The sequence below is a fragment of the Ascaphus truei genome, chromosome 15, assembly GCF_040206685.1.
Source record: "Ascaphus truei isolate aAscTru1 chromosome 15, aAscTru1.hap1, whole genome shotgun sequence".
In the NCBI taxonomy this organism is placed as follows: domain Eukaryota; kingdom Metazoa; phylum Chordata; class Amphibia; order Anura; family Ascaphidae; genus Ascaphus; species Ascaphus truei.
In genome coordinates, this window is record NC_134497.1 from 36,098,928 (window position 1) to 36,114,886 (window position 15,959).

At 47.0% G+C, this 15,959-nt stretch overlaps 1 protein-coding gene across 2 annotated transcripts in view; it reads right to left on the reverse strand.

The window, feature by feature from the left end:
- The window catches only part of LOC142466810 (uncharacterized), a 178,841-nt gene extending 166,292 nt beyond the window's left edge, over window positions 1-12,549 (reverse strand). Inside the window, exon 1 of one of the 2 annotated variants that reach the window (XM_075572267.1) lies at window positions 10,333-12,545. In XM_075572267.1, coding sequence (XP_075428382.1) covers window positions 10,333-10,397 — 65 coding nt within the window. In that variant the 5' untranslated portion in view covers window positions 10,398-12,545. Of the gene's footprint in view, window positions 1-10,332 lie in introns of both variants that reach the window. The other variant, XM_075572268.1, reaches the window with a different exon arrangement.
- Window positions 12,550-15,959: the final 3,410 nt, after the last annotated feature.

A 15,959-nucleotide genomic window follows, 5' to 3' on the forward strand; every position in this document is an offset into this window, starting at 1 on the left:
ATATCTCCCCCAGAACCCCTCACTATCAACCTTTACAATACTCCCCATCTATCTCTCATACCCCCATCTCTCCCCCTCACCCACACAATACCCCCCTCCACATCAAACACACAATACCCCCCTCTATATCAAAACATACAATACCCCCCTCCACATCCCCCCAGCACATTCCATGTCAGCAGCTCCCCCCCAAGTCAGCACCCCCCCCACACAAATCAGCATCCCCCCCATGTCTCTCTTCCCTCAATATGACACTCTCTCCCCTCCCCTAAATGACACTCTCTCCTCCTCTCAATATGACTCTCTCCCCCTCCCCTCAATATGACACACTCCCCCTCCCCTCAATATGACTCTCCCCCTCCCCTCAATATGACACTCTCTCCCCCCCTGCAACTCACATCACACCCACCACCCTCCAACTCACATCACTCTCTCCCCCCCTGCACCTCACATCACTCCCCCACCCCTGCCATGTCAGCAGCCCACCCCCCTCACATGTCAGCAGCCCACCCCCCCTCACATGTCAGTAGCCCCCCCCCTCATGTCAGCAGCCCACCCCCCCCTTACATGTCAGCAGCCCACCCCCCCTCACATGTCAGCAGCCCACCCCCCCACCAGCCCGTTTTTCATAACCCACCCCCCCCCCACCAGCCCGTTTTTCACACCCACCCTCCCACCAGACACACACACACACAAACTTAGATCAGCACATCCTCTGCCCGGTACTAAGCCCCACCCCCGGCATGCTCTGACCTCCCCGGCATCCTGCTATTGAAGAAAAAAAAAACACACGGCTGCCGCATCCTCCTCATGCTGCTGCTGCCCCCGCGCACCGCAAAACCCGGGGGCTGGGAGAGAGGGAGGGAGGGGAGGAGGGGGGGGATGAATCGCCGCTATTTTTTTAAACGTTTTTTTTTAATTTATTTAATTAACTGGCGCCCAGCCGGAGTCATCGCGGGCCGCACAGAGAGGCCAGGCGGGCCGCATGTTGTGCAGGCCTGCCTTAGAAGAAGAAGGGTTTGAGACTTGGAGGGAACATGCTCTCCAAGTGCTAGACGAGTGGTCGTGTTCGGAAGCCGTTAAGCGACAGAGGCTGATTGAACCGCTGGCTCTAGCTATACTTGGGGACACTCCTTGCCAAGGGAATTATTTCGGCTACAGAAATAGACCGGTACCGGTTCAAGCAACTATTGAAGGGATCACTACCTTCCCACCCAATAGCCCTGGTGATGCGAGCCGCTGCAGCTACCACAGTGCTTCCCAGCTACCTGGACTTAATGCGGCATATCAGGAAGCATGAAGTTCAGCTGCACTTCCATGACCCTAAGAAGGGTAAAGGACCACTCAAGGGTGAACCCAAGGGAACATCCACTCCAAAGGTTAAGGAGGCATATAGAATAGAGGAGAACACTCAATCAAAATCATCGGCCGCCAAGTCCAAACCGGCCGAGAGGGTATCTCCTACCTATAAAGGCCGCACCGCCCTCAGGGACCTTATCTGCAACAGCTGTGGTCGGAAGGGACACCGCCTATGAATGCCCCAAAGAAGAACAAAACAAATAACTCCAATTAAGAATTTCCACCCTAACGCAATGATTTGCGCGGTTTATACCGCCGAAGCCTCTGCCCCATCGGACGAGACCACTTCCCCGCCCTCTGATGACCCTCTTAAGCAAAGCCCCACGATGGAACCCCACTATTGGACGCTTACAGTCGGGTAGGACCAGCCGTTATCATACGCATCGTTATGGATGGTGTATACTCATCAGCGTTGTTGGACACTGGGTCCCAAGTGACCATCGTGTATCGAGGTTTCTATAACCAACACCTACAACACCGTCCCATGCAATCGGTGGAGCACATGAAAGTGAGGGGGCTGAGTAATGAGGACTACCCCATTCACAGGATTGTGAATGTTCGTCTGGAGATAATTGAGTTGAACACAGGCAAGTCGCACCCTATGGATGTGGAGGGCCTAGTGTGTCCCGAGCCCCTAGAGCAGCCCAAGTACCCGATTATCCTGGGAACTAACACTGATATAGTATGGACAATAATCAGGGCCTACCTACCAAGAAGTCGGTGAACTACCTCTGAGTAGCCTAAACCTCCATCCCATCCTGTTGGAAGAGTGTTGCAAAATATCTGCTTTAGACCATCATGGAGTTCTCTTCAACCGGCGAGCAGATATAACAGAGATTCCACCAGGGGGAGTGAAGCCCATGGTCGCATTGTGCTGCTACCCTGATCGAGACGAGGCCAACCACCTCTTCTCCCTGGAAAGCACGCCGGAGGAAGATGCCCAGCGAGGCTACAAGTTAATACCAGAAGTACGGGAATGGACTTCTGAGATGCCTCCCGAATTTACATATTTGTCCAAAATATCTCTCCGTACCCCATGGCTTTCGATCAAGGACGAAAATTGGGCTGCATATACCCCATCACCCCAGTAGAGACAATGCCTCAGGTGAATGCTGCCACGGTGTCCGAGCAGCCAGCCAAGCTGACCTTCGACTTCGGAGACTCGACCCTATTGGCTGAGTGGAGAGACCGGTTAACAGCCAAATTGGAAGAACGCCGGGCTGTGTTCTCTACGAGCAAGATGGATGTGCGTAACAGGGTTTTAAGGGGTTAATTGGAGAAGGGTGCCTGTGATTGTGATAAGCAGTGAAGGATACAACCTTGTAACACTGCCTTAACCACAGAGTCAAGTGGATACTTGACTTGCGGTTAGTGAAGTGGTTCCGAAATTGCAACAATGTCTGATGTGGTTAGTGTCAATTTAGGTCAATTGGATAATTCCATCTGCAGTTGGATTGCTACAATTGAGTTCCAGATGGGGAAATATACTGTTTAAGCCCCACAGATCAAAGCCTACACAATTAAAGGTATAACTTTAGTTAAGAATGTCCTAGTGTTCTAATTTTTTGTATGCAAACGGTTAGAAGAGTCATGCAGACTGATATGATTTTATTAATTGTACCATGTGGGTAGATGCATAAACGGGCATAGCCCTGGTGTAGGTACATTTAAAATTATGTGAGCGGAGGGATTTAATTGCCAGTCAAATGGACAACACATACACCCATATAATGTGTGTTTAGCATTCCAGGGGAAGGCATGCATATATGAATGTTCAGGCATCTGAGGTATCCTGTGGAGATAACTCCAGGATGTTTACAGAAGTCCGGAGCTTCAAAGGGGTTAACCGGCTTAAGGGTGCGGTGCCGGTAATTAAATTAAAACCATCTGCCCAGCAAATGGTGAGATATCCTGACAAGGGCCAGACATTCAGTCGCTGGACAAGGAGGTTTGGCCAGGTATGCTAAGCGGGTGAAGTGTGAAATTCATGCATGTCCCTTAGCCTGCACTGACGCCTTTTGCCCGGTTGCAGAGACTACTGGCAACCTTGCGATAGGGCAGAATTTGGCTCCCATGCCAAAGATTGGTTGCCCATTGCCCAGATAGGCTTGTGGGGGTATTATAAACCCGTGTACGCTGTCTGGAAAGTGTTCTCTGCTTTTACATCAGGAAGGATAGCGGGATGTACCAAGAGACGTTTTCATCATCACCACGGATTTGTACCCCACTCAGGATTTCGTTAGATCTAAGCACTTTGAAACAAATTCTGCAAGGGCAGAAAGAAATTATTTAATTTGGCGAAGATATAGGGGTGTCAAGTTGCGCCCCTAGCCAAAAGACTGTCCTGTTTTCTGCTCGCATATCAACCCCGCTCTGGGAATTGATACCTGGAGACCGGATTACATTAACTTTCGTTCCAGAAACATTTTATTTCATTCCAGTAAGTGTTTATTTGTGATATTTTTGTAATTCAAGCTGTGTGTGTTCTTTATGTGAATAAATACAATGGATTTTATTTCATGCTTTATTCAAAGGATCCCGACATTAATGTGTTAATAAGCTTGGTCTATCGTGACAGCTACTAAAAATCCTGGACATCACCAAGTCTCGGACAACCCCGGAGGGTGACGCTATGCCAGAGCGATTCAACCGGACGTTGCTGGACATGCTAGACAAGTAGAAAGGTGCTCAGTAGACAGAGAGGAGCCAACATGTAGAGACTCTGGTCCACGCGTATAACTGTACCCGACATGAGTCCACGGGATTCTCCCCATACTTCCTTATGTTTGGGCGAGAAGCCAGACTGCCAGTGGATGTACGTCTATGAGTATCAACAGGCGGAATACACAATGCAACGCACTTTAAATACGTGCAAAGGCTTCAGGAAAACCTGCAACCGGCTTACCAGCAAGCCGAGAAGTCCACTGCTAAACTCAACAGCAACTACAAGAGATGCTATGACCACAAGGTTAGACACCGGGAAATCCGTCCTGGGATGCAGTGCTTCTCCGCAACCTAGGTATTCCCGGAAAGCATAAACTCGCTGACCGTTGGCGTGACGGTGTCTATGAGGTCGAATCGCAGATGCCGAGCCTCCCAGTCTATCGAATAAAAGACACAGATGGCCGGATAAAGGTCTGGCACCGTAACCATCTTCTTCCTATTCCACAAGTGGGAGACAATGAACCAGAGATACCGGGACTGTGAGCTAGAGCAAGCCAATGCTACCAAGAGACTGTAAATGAAACCATTCATGAGTCCGTAGAAGATCCTATGGAGGGACACTCTCAAAGGGGACCCCACAGTCACAAAGCACCACTCGGAGAAGCTACGGGTAAACGGCCCTGTTGCCAAACGCCTACTAGGGTAGCTCTAACGAGCCAACCTTTGGATCCCCGAAGCCCGTGCTTTGTACCTTACTCAACAGAAGAATTGCTCCGGAGGAGCCAAAGAGTTAGGCGTCCGCCAAATCGGATGGCCTATGATCAAATTGGGGCATCCCACTATGAGGCTCAGCAGTGGTCTCTTGATAAGATACAGTCCGTGATCACCATGTTCACGGCACTGTACAATCTTGTATAAAGTCGTTGATTATGTGATAAGTTATACATATGACGGCATTTTTTATATCATTTGTGTACATATATTGTTGTGTGTTACGCTGTTCCCAAGCGGGGACCTTGGTTATTTCACCAGGGGGAGAGTATAGCCTGGTCCCCCTGGTCCCCTGTTTGTCCCCTTACCTTTCCAAAGGAGTATAGCACAGCAAGGGAACTACAAGTTCCATCAGCCTCAGGGGCTGCAGTCCACATGTATCCAGGCAACCAATAGGGAGATGTATGGTAGATAGAATTCTGACAGTTGGGATTATGACAGTTAATGGGACAGTTAGTTGGAAGCTGGACACTGAAGGGGTAGGGTGTTTTTGTCGCTGGATGGTGATCCTGGCCGCACTGTGAGCACCACGACTGATCAGGTAAGTTTTTTTTTCCTTTTCCTTTTTCCCTTTGAGTGCCCTAAACATTCTTGTTATTGTTACACACACACACACACACACACACACACAATGTTTCCATTGGCATATATATATATATATATATATATATATATATATATATATATATATACACACACACACACACACACACACACACACACACACACATATATACACATAGCCTGGGTCCCCCTGGTCACCTGTTTGTCCCCTTACCTTTCCATAGGAGTATAGCACAGCACGGGAACTACAAGTTTCAATAGCCTCAGGGGCGCAGTCTACATGTTGCAAGGCAACCAATAGGGCTGAGAGATGTCTGGCAGTTAGAATTCTGACAGTTGTTATTATGACAGTTAATGGGACTGTTGGTTGGAAGCTGGATAGTGAAGGGGTAGGGTGTGAGTATGCAGGTGCCGGTGGCATCTGCACTAGGCCAGAGACCCCTGATAGGCCCAACTCCTCTCAGTTTTTGACTGCTACAGGGACAGGCCCAGAAGATAGGAAACTGCCCCTCTATCTTGTAGTGAGGGACACAGACAGTACATAGCGGCATCCTTGTCCCCACGCATAAGTGTACCAATCTACACTATAGTGGCAGCGCTGACCACATTTAAGAGTGAGGGGTTATATCCTTGTGCACACTGTTGATACTCGTAGACGTACATCTAATACTGCTTGACCTGAAGAAGAGAGGATAACTCTCGAAAGCTTGTCCTATGACATAAATTGTTAGTCCAATAAAAAAGGTATCACCTAATACTGAAGAACTCATTTATTCTGCACTATCGCAACTGGACTAACACGGCTATTTTCTGCTTTATATATGAATATGTATATGTATATATATATATATATATATATGTATATGTGTGTATATGTATATATATATATATATATATATATATATATATATATATATATATATATATATATACAGTGCTCGACAAATCACATAAAAATCTACTAGCCCAACCAAAAAATCTACTCGCCCCTAGCCCCGCCCCCAACCCCGCTTTAAAATAAAACACATTTAATAAATTCCGAGTCAGAACAACATTTATTTTTGACATAAATGTATTTATTGTATTACATTATACTACAATTAGTCGTGTGTGTGTGTGTATGCCGGATCTTACCTGATCTGATGTCCCTCAATGTCCAGGTATTCCTCATTCCAACATACATTGGAGGGGATGTGTTCCCTACCTGTCTTCTGGGTTAGGGGAGGTTAAGATGTCTTCCATGTGATGCTTGAGTCAGATCTGGAAGAGAGCAGTGTAGGTTATTTCGGTGTTGTATAGGGCAGTTAAGATATATAGGGTAAATAAGATATCCAGAGTGTGAGAGAGAGACAGTGGGTGAGAGAGAGAGAGAGAGAGAGAGACACACACACACACACAGAGCGGCACACACAGAGAGAGAGACACACACAGAGAGAGAGAGAGACACAGAGACAGAGAGAGAGAGACACAGAGAGAAAGAGAGACACAGAGAAAAAAAGAGAGAGACACAGAGAGAAAGAGAGAGACACAGAGAGAAAGAGAGAGACACAGAGAGAAAGAGAGAGACACAGAGAGAAAGAGAGAGACACACCGAGAAAGAGAGAGACACACCGAGAAAGAGAGAGACACACCGAGAAAGAGAGAGACACACCGAGAAAGAGAGAGACACATCGAGAAAGAGAGAGACACACCGAGAAAGAGAGAGACACACCGAGAAAGAGAGAGACACACCGAGAAAGAGAGAGACACATCGAGAAAGAGAGAGACACATCGAGAAAGAGAGAGACACACCGAGAAAGAGAGAGACACACCGAGAAAGAGAGAGACACACCGAGAAAGAGAGAGACACACCGAGAAAGAGAGAGACACACCGAGAAAGAGAGACACACCGAGAAAGAGAGAGACACACCGAGAAAGAGAGAGACACACCGAGAAAGAGAGACACACCGAGAAAGAGAGACACACCGAGAAAGAGAGAGACACACCGAGAAAGAGAGAGACACACCGAGAAAGAGAGAGACACACCGAGAAAGAGAGAGACACACCGAGAAAGAGAGAGACACACCGAGAAAGAGAGAAACAATGAGAGACACAGAGAGATTGAGAGACAATGAGAGACACAGAGAGATTGAGAGACAAAGACAGAGAGAATGCGACAGGGAGAGGGTGAGGGCGACAGGGAGAGGGTGACACAGGGAGAGAGCGACAGGGAAAGGGTGACACAGGGAAAGGGTGCCACAGGGAGAGGGTGCCACAGGGAGAGGGTGCCACAGGGAGAGGGTGCCACAGGGAGAGGGTGACACACTCACAGACACTCAGACACACACTCACAGACTCTCTCACACACACTCACAGACACACACTCACAGACTCACACAAACACTCACAGACTCAAACACACACACACACACTCACAGACGACACTCACAGACGACACTCACACACAGACACTCACACACACAGACACTCACACAAACACTCACAAACACACACCCACCCACACACACACACACACTCACATACACCCATGCATACACACACACACCAATGCATACACACACCAATACATACACACACACGCACACACACGCACACATCAATGCATACACACACCAATGCATACACACACACACACACAACAGGGGGAAGAGGAAAGGCAGCGGGACCGAGCACCACCACTGCCCCGCTCGCCACCGCCCCCTGTGACCATTTCCAGCCCCGCGCAGGACGCCGGGACAGCCCGAGAAGGGGGGGACACCCCCACTGCGATCTGCTGCCCCGCGCGGGACGCCGTGACAGCCCGAGAATGGGGGGACACCCCCACTGCGATCTGCTGCCCCACGCGGGACGCCGTGACAGCCCGTGAAGAAGGGTACACCCCCACTGCGATCTGCTGCCCCGTGCGGGACGCCGTGACAGCTCGAGAAGGGGGAACAGGGAGAGAAGGGGGAACAGGGAGAGAAGGGGGAACAGGGAGAGAAGGGGGAACAGGGAGAGAAGGGGGAACAGGGAGAGAAGGGGGAACACCTGCCTCGCGCAGGGAGTAAGGGGGCTTGCAGGTAAGCAGCAGTGGGGCCGCAAGACAGAGGATTGGAGAGTACTTACTTACTCTCCAAGTGCTCCGGCCGGAAAGAATGGCTGCTCGTTGGGGGCTGGCTCATATAGAGCCTGGCCGTGCGCCCACAAAGCCTGGGAGCGCGCGCCAATCAGCAGTCAGGTACGGGAGTTTGTTTTTCAGCTCGAGCAGGGGAAAATTTCAGCGCGAACGGGGGAAATTTAAAAATAAAACACGTGTGCTGCTTGGGCCAATGTTTACTCGCCTGGGGGTTAAATCCACCCGCCCCGGGCGTGTAAATGTATACAATTGTCGAACACTGTGTATATATATATATATATATATATATATATATATATATATATATATATATATATATATATATATATATATATATATATATATATAAAAACCATAATACTGAGTTAAGTTATGGTGAGTAAAAAAAGTGACAAAAACCCTCCACAGGAAAGCAAATATGCAAATATAGCTGTATGGTCATCTGCATGTCTTAGGCAGGTCTGCAACCCCACCTTTCAAGGTGGGGTTGCAGACCTGCCTAAGACATGCAGATGACCATACAGCTATATTTGCATATATATATATATATATATATATATATATATACACAGTATATACTGTATATACAGTATACACAGTATATACACATTAAGTATTATATATACATACACGCACACATACACACACATATATATATATATATATATATATATATATGTGTGTGTGTGTGTATGTGTGTGTGTATGTATATATAATACTTAATGTGTATTTATATGTAGCACACTTTCCCCCACCCCTTTGGAGAATGTGTGGCTACGGTGTGTTTGGTGCTGTACCTGTGGCTCACAGGAGGTCTGAGCCTCCACTTCAGGGAGCCTGGGGTGAAACTGGTACGGTGTTCTTCAGCGCCTCCATCTGTAACGGATTCTACTGTGTGGAATTACCCGTTACAGGACCTATATACATTTACTTATACAATAACCCCACACAATGGGTAAAACATAAAATAACAACTTTACTACAAAACGATAACATGGTTACTTGTTACAGCCTACCCACCAGGCCTCGCACGGCCGTAACCACCCGCCCAGTGTCCCACACACTTGTTCAATGTCCCCACTGTACCAGATGGTGCATGTCGGTGATTGGCTGGCGAAGTACACGTCACGCGGCTGCCGCTTGAAATTACAACTTCAGTTGTCTCCTGTGCAGCGGCGTCAATGTTGTACTTCACTGCCGGGGTCGTTTTCAGTTTGAAAACTCCCACAGAATACAGCGAAAGAGTGGTGAACGTGTGCGCACGTCGCACCGCTTTCTGTCTGAACGAGGCCTTAGAAGGACCTCAAGTGATGAGGACAAGCAAAGCCAGATGTTCATAGAAAATGTCGGGAAATGTTTTATATAATTATTATCTTTAACCCATGTCATTAAAAAGAAATTGCTGGGTATGGAAAGGTGCAATGTTACACCTGGGGTGTATTGCAAATGCGGTTCATAATACAAGTGATTGATAGAGAGGGGGGGGCCTTGCCCTCGAGACGTGGCTCCCCCTTACCCCGAAAGTTACTTTTATAACATAAGCATGGTGGCAGAATGTAGGTTCCCTTTGTGCAAATAGCTAACATGTGATGTTTCATTCGGCTATTAACAAACTGTGCGTAAACTTTCCCATCAAGGTTTCTGCGATTGACATAAATAATAACAGCTATCGCTATAAGCGCTGCTCGGCCTTAATCACAGGGGCGCTTATGTGTGAAATGAAACAAAAAAGAAAAGAAACAGCGCAAAACCTCATAGTGTAGTATTAAAAATATTGTATATACTATTGAGCAGCAGGTGAGTATCTCACGTACATCAATTCAAGCATATATAAGCATGGCATGTTATGGACATGTTACCAAACTGCTACCGCAACAGCACACGACCATCCGATCGATCGAGGGAGTGGATCCTTCTCTCTCATACGATTTCGTCTCAGCCGGTGTGGGGAGTCACGGTCTGCAGGTCTGCAGGTAAGGTGTTGGCTTCAGTCTCAGAGCGCTCCCTTCCTCTTTGGATGTGTAGTTCCGGTATACAGTCGCCCACTGATGACGTCACCAGAGTTCCGTCGCAGATGCAACCGGAAAAGGACTAGATGGAAACTGTCCGTTAGGGGTTTCAGCCTCTTGTATAGACTTCAATATCCATAGAGAATGACAATCAAAGTAACACTGGAACGCGCCTTCCAACGCGTTTCGTCATAGGTTGACTTCCTCAGGGAATATCGGCTATATATATATCCACGTTTAATAAATTTTTCAAACATGGTTTTTGATTGAGTTTGAAAAATGTATTAAACGTGGATATAGTAGATCTCTATTGGTTGAATCCTTAAATAGGGTTGACAGTATGGAAAGGGACTCTTTATTAATACAATCCAAAAAAGAAAAATCTATTAGTCTTAATAATGACAACAAAATTAGGGTTCCCTTCATTACGGAGTTTAATTCAGCTACTAATAGTATCCAGAAAGTCCTAAAGAAAAACTGGAACATTCTTTGCAATGATCCTATCCTGGGTCCTTCCCTACAGCAACAACCAAGTTTTATATATCGCAAGGCAAAAAACCTAAAACATTTCTTAGCCCCCAGTGATATTGGATTACCAATATCTAAGGTAACTAAAACATCATGGTTAGCAGTTAAAAAACCATCTGGGAATTTTTGCTGTGGGAAGTGTAAGGCTTGTAGCATGCTCAACCCAGAACGAAAGACTTTCATCTCCTTCACCACAAAAGAGAAGTTTGTGGTGAAAGATTGTATATCCTGCAAAACCACTCATGTGATCTATCTCCTCCAATGTCCCTGTGGATATCAGTATATTGGACGAACAAAAAGATGTCTCAAAACCAGAATTCTGGAACATGCTAGAAACATTAGACATGGGTTAGAAAAAATAGTGTACCCAGACATTATAAGAGGAGACACAACTGTGACTCCACATTGCTCCAGTACATTGGCATCCAAACTATACCGGTTGGAAGACGTGGAGGAGATAGGGGAAAAACATTATCAAAACAGGAGAGCCTATGGATCTACAAAATGCAAACCATGACACCTCAGGGATTAAATGAGTAGATATCTGCTCTCTATAAATATCCCCAATACATTCTATGTTGAATCGAGCACAATGAATCTTTATATTTTATTTAATCCTGTGTTTCCTTGACACAGCGTGTTGTCTGGTGTTCTAAAGAAAAACCAGTGGTAGCTAGATAATGATGCTTGGAAAGACAACCATATAATGACCATATAATAGTTGAATGTTCAGTTAAGGGATGTAGCCTGGTTAAAATGATCCCACATTGCAAAGCAGTAAGGACAAAGTCATTTACACCTGCCGGTGACCAGTAGATTATAACATCCTGTAGGTATAACAATATGAACAGAGGTCAAACTGGAACAGACTCACTTGGGGTTCTTGTCCATGATGAGTGATAGATTCGATATTCCAGAGACCCACAGTTGAATGTGCTTCCGTTGATATGTAGGTGAAAAAAAGGAAAAAACGGAGCACTATATCCATAAGCAACAAGAACCACCAGGAAAGCGTTTCCCATAAATAAAAGCTTAATTTAATGGATCCAGACTAAATATAACACACACCAACGCGTTTCGGACTTGTGATAGTCCTTTCTCAAGGTGAATGCACACATCACATACCAAATACAATTTATACTAATCGTGGCATAACGGGGGCCAACCGCAATAACTTCCGGGTTCGTCACATGACCCGGGCCGTAACCCATGATCAGTGACGTGAAAACGCTGGATAGTGCAACCTGATTGCATAGTCGATCCCGACATGCGCGTCACTACGCTCATAGGACCCGAGGGGTGTAGTGTGCGCATACAAGAGGAATACGCATTCCTACAACCACATCTCTGAGTACTAATATGGAGGCAGCGCGTGACGTAAGCACGTCGATCGGCGTGTGAGAAAATTACGATGCTTCATGTTGCTATGCAACCAGACCCTCGTCATTGACAGGTTAAAATAAGAAAAATAAAAAAACTTTATTAAACATTAAAGAACAACAATTTAACATTACTTATTACTATGCAAGAAAAGATTAAAATCCAATGAAATGGAATTAAAAACAATTGAATAAGCCAACCACCTTTGTTGTAAGGTATCCTTAAGTCGTAGCATGACTTGTGCAATACTTGTAAAGGTTTACGAACAACTAATATATGTAATTATAACAATAAAATACAGTATACCAAACTTAAGATTGTTCGAAAAACCATTTGGAGAGAGTTGGAAATGAGATATTATTGATAACAATTTCTAAAATAAGGAAACATAATTTAAATTCTTATATGCATATATTGCATTTGAAATATTATTAGTTCAATTATGCACATTATTAGTCAATATAAAATCATTTCTCCTTAACATATAGTTTTATCAAGATAATCTGTGCTATTGCCTAAACAAAGAACCTTTTATGAGAGAGATATTCAAGTATCAAAAAGGAGGGGACATATGTCCCAATCGCAATTAAGACCATTTGGGATGCGGCTTTGTAAAATAAAAATCCAAAAGAGTTCTCTTCTATTGAGGATGTTTAATCTATTGCCTCCTCTGATTGGAAGGGGTACATGTTCAATACCTTGAAATGTCATATTATTTACATCACCCATATTGCAGTTGCTAAAATGAAGGGATACGGGGTGATTAATGTCTTTTTTAATAATAAGCCGAATGTGTTCAAGGATACGCACTTTTAGACATCTAATAGTTCGTCCCACGTACTGTTTTCCACAGCCACACTTTAGCAAATACACCACATAGGTGGTATCACAATTAATAAATGTTTTTATGTGGTATTTTTTACCTGTTTTGTTAGAGAAAAAATCAGATATACGTTCCATATATTTACAAGCTTTACACTTTGAGCAAGTGAAGCTGCCTTTCGGTAAATTTTGAGGTAAGACGTTGGTTGAGCAAAACACACTAGGAGAAACATACAGTAGTTAGCGACAGTTTTTGCTCTTTTAAAAACTAATTTGGGCCCTTCCTCATAAACGGAGTGTAGGACTGGATCTGCAGCCAACACTCCCCAATGTTTTTTAACTATCTCTCTAATTTGATTAGCTTGGTTGTTATGTTGAACAACAAAGAAGGGAGAGTTAGAATGCACTTTTAGTTGACCACGAGTGTTATCCAACAAGACAGATCTATCCGTATTACAAACTTCTGAAAAAGCCTTATTTAAATCTTTTCTTTGGTAACCTCTGGCTTCAAAACGTTCCATCAGGTCTTTAGACTGTTTTAAAAAGTCATCATCATTTGTACAAATTCTTCTCAATCTTATGAGTTGGCCTTTTGGTATGCCTTTTATTAATGATTTGGGGTGGCAGCTGTCCGCCCGCAAAAACGTGTTGCGTGCATTTAATTTACGATAAACTGTGGTAATAATATTTTTGTGCATATCAATAGAAAGTAATAAATCCAAAAAGTCCCTTGTTTGTCTTGTGAGTCTAATATGTCTAGTCTTTGGACGATTGTTAAAAAACAAAAAAGGGTGATATTACTGATGCCAACGGGAAGTGATAACATGTATGTTTTATTGCACCCAATAAAATCAAAGTTTAAAAAAAAAAAAAAACACAGCACTCTCAATATTGATTTAATTTATCACATTGTGATTGATTTCACTGGTATTTACAATATTTATCACTATTGTCACGGTCCTGAGCGCACTTTTTCCTTTTTATATCTATATGCACTTATGTGTGACTCTGGGGGAGTTCCATTATTTCCCGGTAACACAGGTATAAATGATTGTAAGTTCTGAGGGGTATATTCCATAGCTGTTGGGGTGTTTAATACATTTATTGGGGTGGGGGGCTACACACGGAACCCCCACTGGGGTTGGGGGGGGCTGTACACGGGCCCCCCACTGGGGTGGGAGGCTACACTTGGGCCCCCACGGATGTGATGGTCGACACATGGGTACCCACTAGGGAAGGTTGCTACACTTGGACCCCTGCTGGAGTTGGGGGCCACACATGGGCCCCCACTGGGGTGGAGAGGCAACACTTGAGAGAGCTTTTGTAAAAACACGTGCCTTCATGCATTATTTTAATCACAGAATTTGGTTATTAATATGCATTGGTATTGGTAGTTATATTGGATTGAAGATGTGCATCAAGTTCATTCTAAGGCGTTGTCCAGGGTTATTGCTTGCTGGCGGAGGCGCGCTGAGGCGCGCTTCCGCTCAGCACTGAGCCCCTATATCCGCAATTAGAGCGGCTTTAGTAGGGGCTCGCCTACGCTTTCGCAAGCGCGCGGAAGCGTAGGTCTTACCAGAATTTTACATTACAGCGCTCGCCGGAGCGCAGGGCCGGTCACGTGAGCGGTTCGCCCAGGGCGAACCAGCTCCGTGACATCACTGGCCCGCCCCCAGCCTGCCCCTGACGGTGCGCTGTCTATGGCCAGGCAAAGCACCCACTTTCCCTGAGCCTCAGCACGCCCGCTGGAACCCTGGACGAGGCCTAAGGCTTGTAATATAGCGCGCGCGTCAATGATAATTGCAGAGTGTGTGCCTGACGTTGCTATACTCGAGACGCGCGAACACGGCTGTGAGCGTTTGCTCGGCAGTTCTGTGGAAATACAAATAATTTGTATTTTTGCGCTGCTACCCCCCGCTCCCTCACCCTAGAGCCCCCCCGCTCCCTCACCCTAGAGCCCCCCGCTCCCTCACCCAAGAGCCACCCCACTCCTTCACCTTAGAGCCCCTCCGCTCCTTCACCCTAGAGCCCCCCCCCCTCCTTCACCCTAGAATCCCCCCGCACCTTCACCCTAGAGCCCCCCGCCTCAACCTAGAGCCCCCCCCGCTCCCTCACCATAGAGCTCCCCCACTCCCTCACCATAGAGCCCCCCCGCTCCCTCACCCTAGAGCCCCCCCGCTCCCTCACCCTAGAGCCCCCCCGCTCCCTCACCCTAGAGCCCCCTGCTCCCTCACCCTAGAGCCCCCCCGCTCCCTCACCCTAGAGCCCCCCCGCTCCCTCACCCTAGAGCCCCCCCCGCTCCCTCACCCTAGAGCCCCCCCGCTCCCTCACCCTAGAGCCCCCCCCGCTCCCTCACCCTAGAATCCCCCCGCACCTTCACCCTAGAGCCCCCCGCCTCAACCTAGAGCCCCCCCCGCTCCCTCACCATAGAGCTCCCCCACTCCCTCACCATAGAGCCCCCCCGCTCCCTCACCCTAGAGCCCCCCCGCTCCCTCACCCTAGAGCCCCCCGCTCCCTCACCCTAGAGCCCCCCCGCTCCCTCACCCTAGAGCCCCCTGCTCCCTCACCCTAGAGCCCCCCCGCTCCCTCACCCTAGAGCCCCCCCGCTCCCTCACCCTAGAGCCCCCCCCGCTCCCTCACCCTAGAGCCGCCCCCTCACCCTAGAGCCGTCCCCCCGCTCCCTCAGCCCTAGAGCCCCCCCCCGCTCCCCCACCCTAGAGCCCCCCCGCTCCCTCACCCTAGAGCCC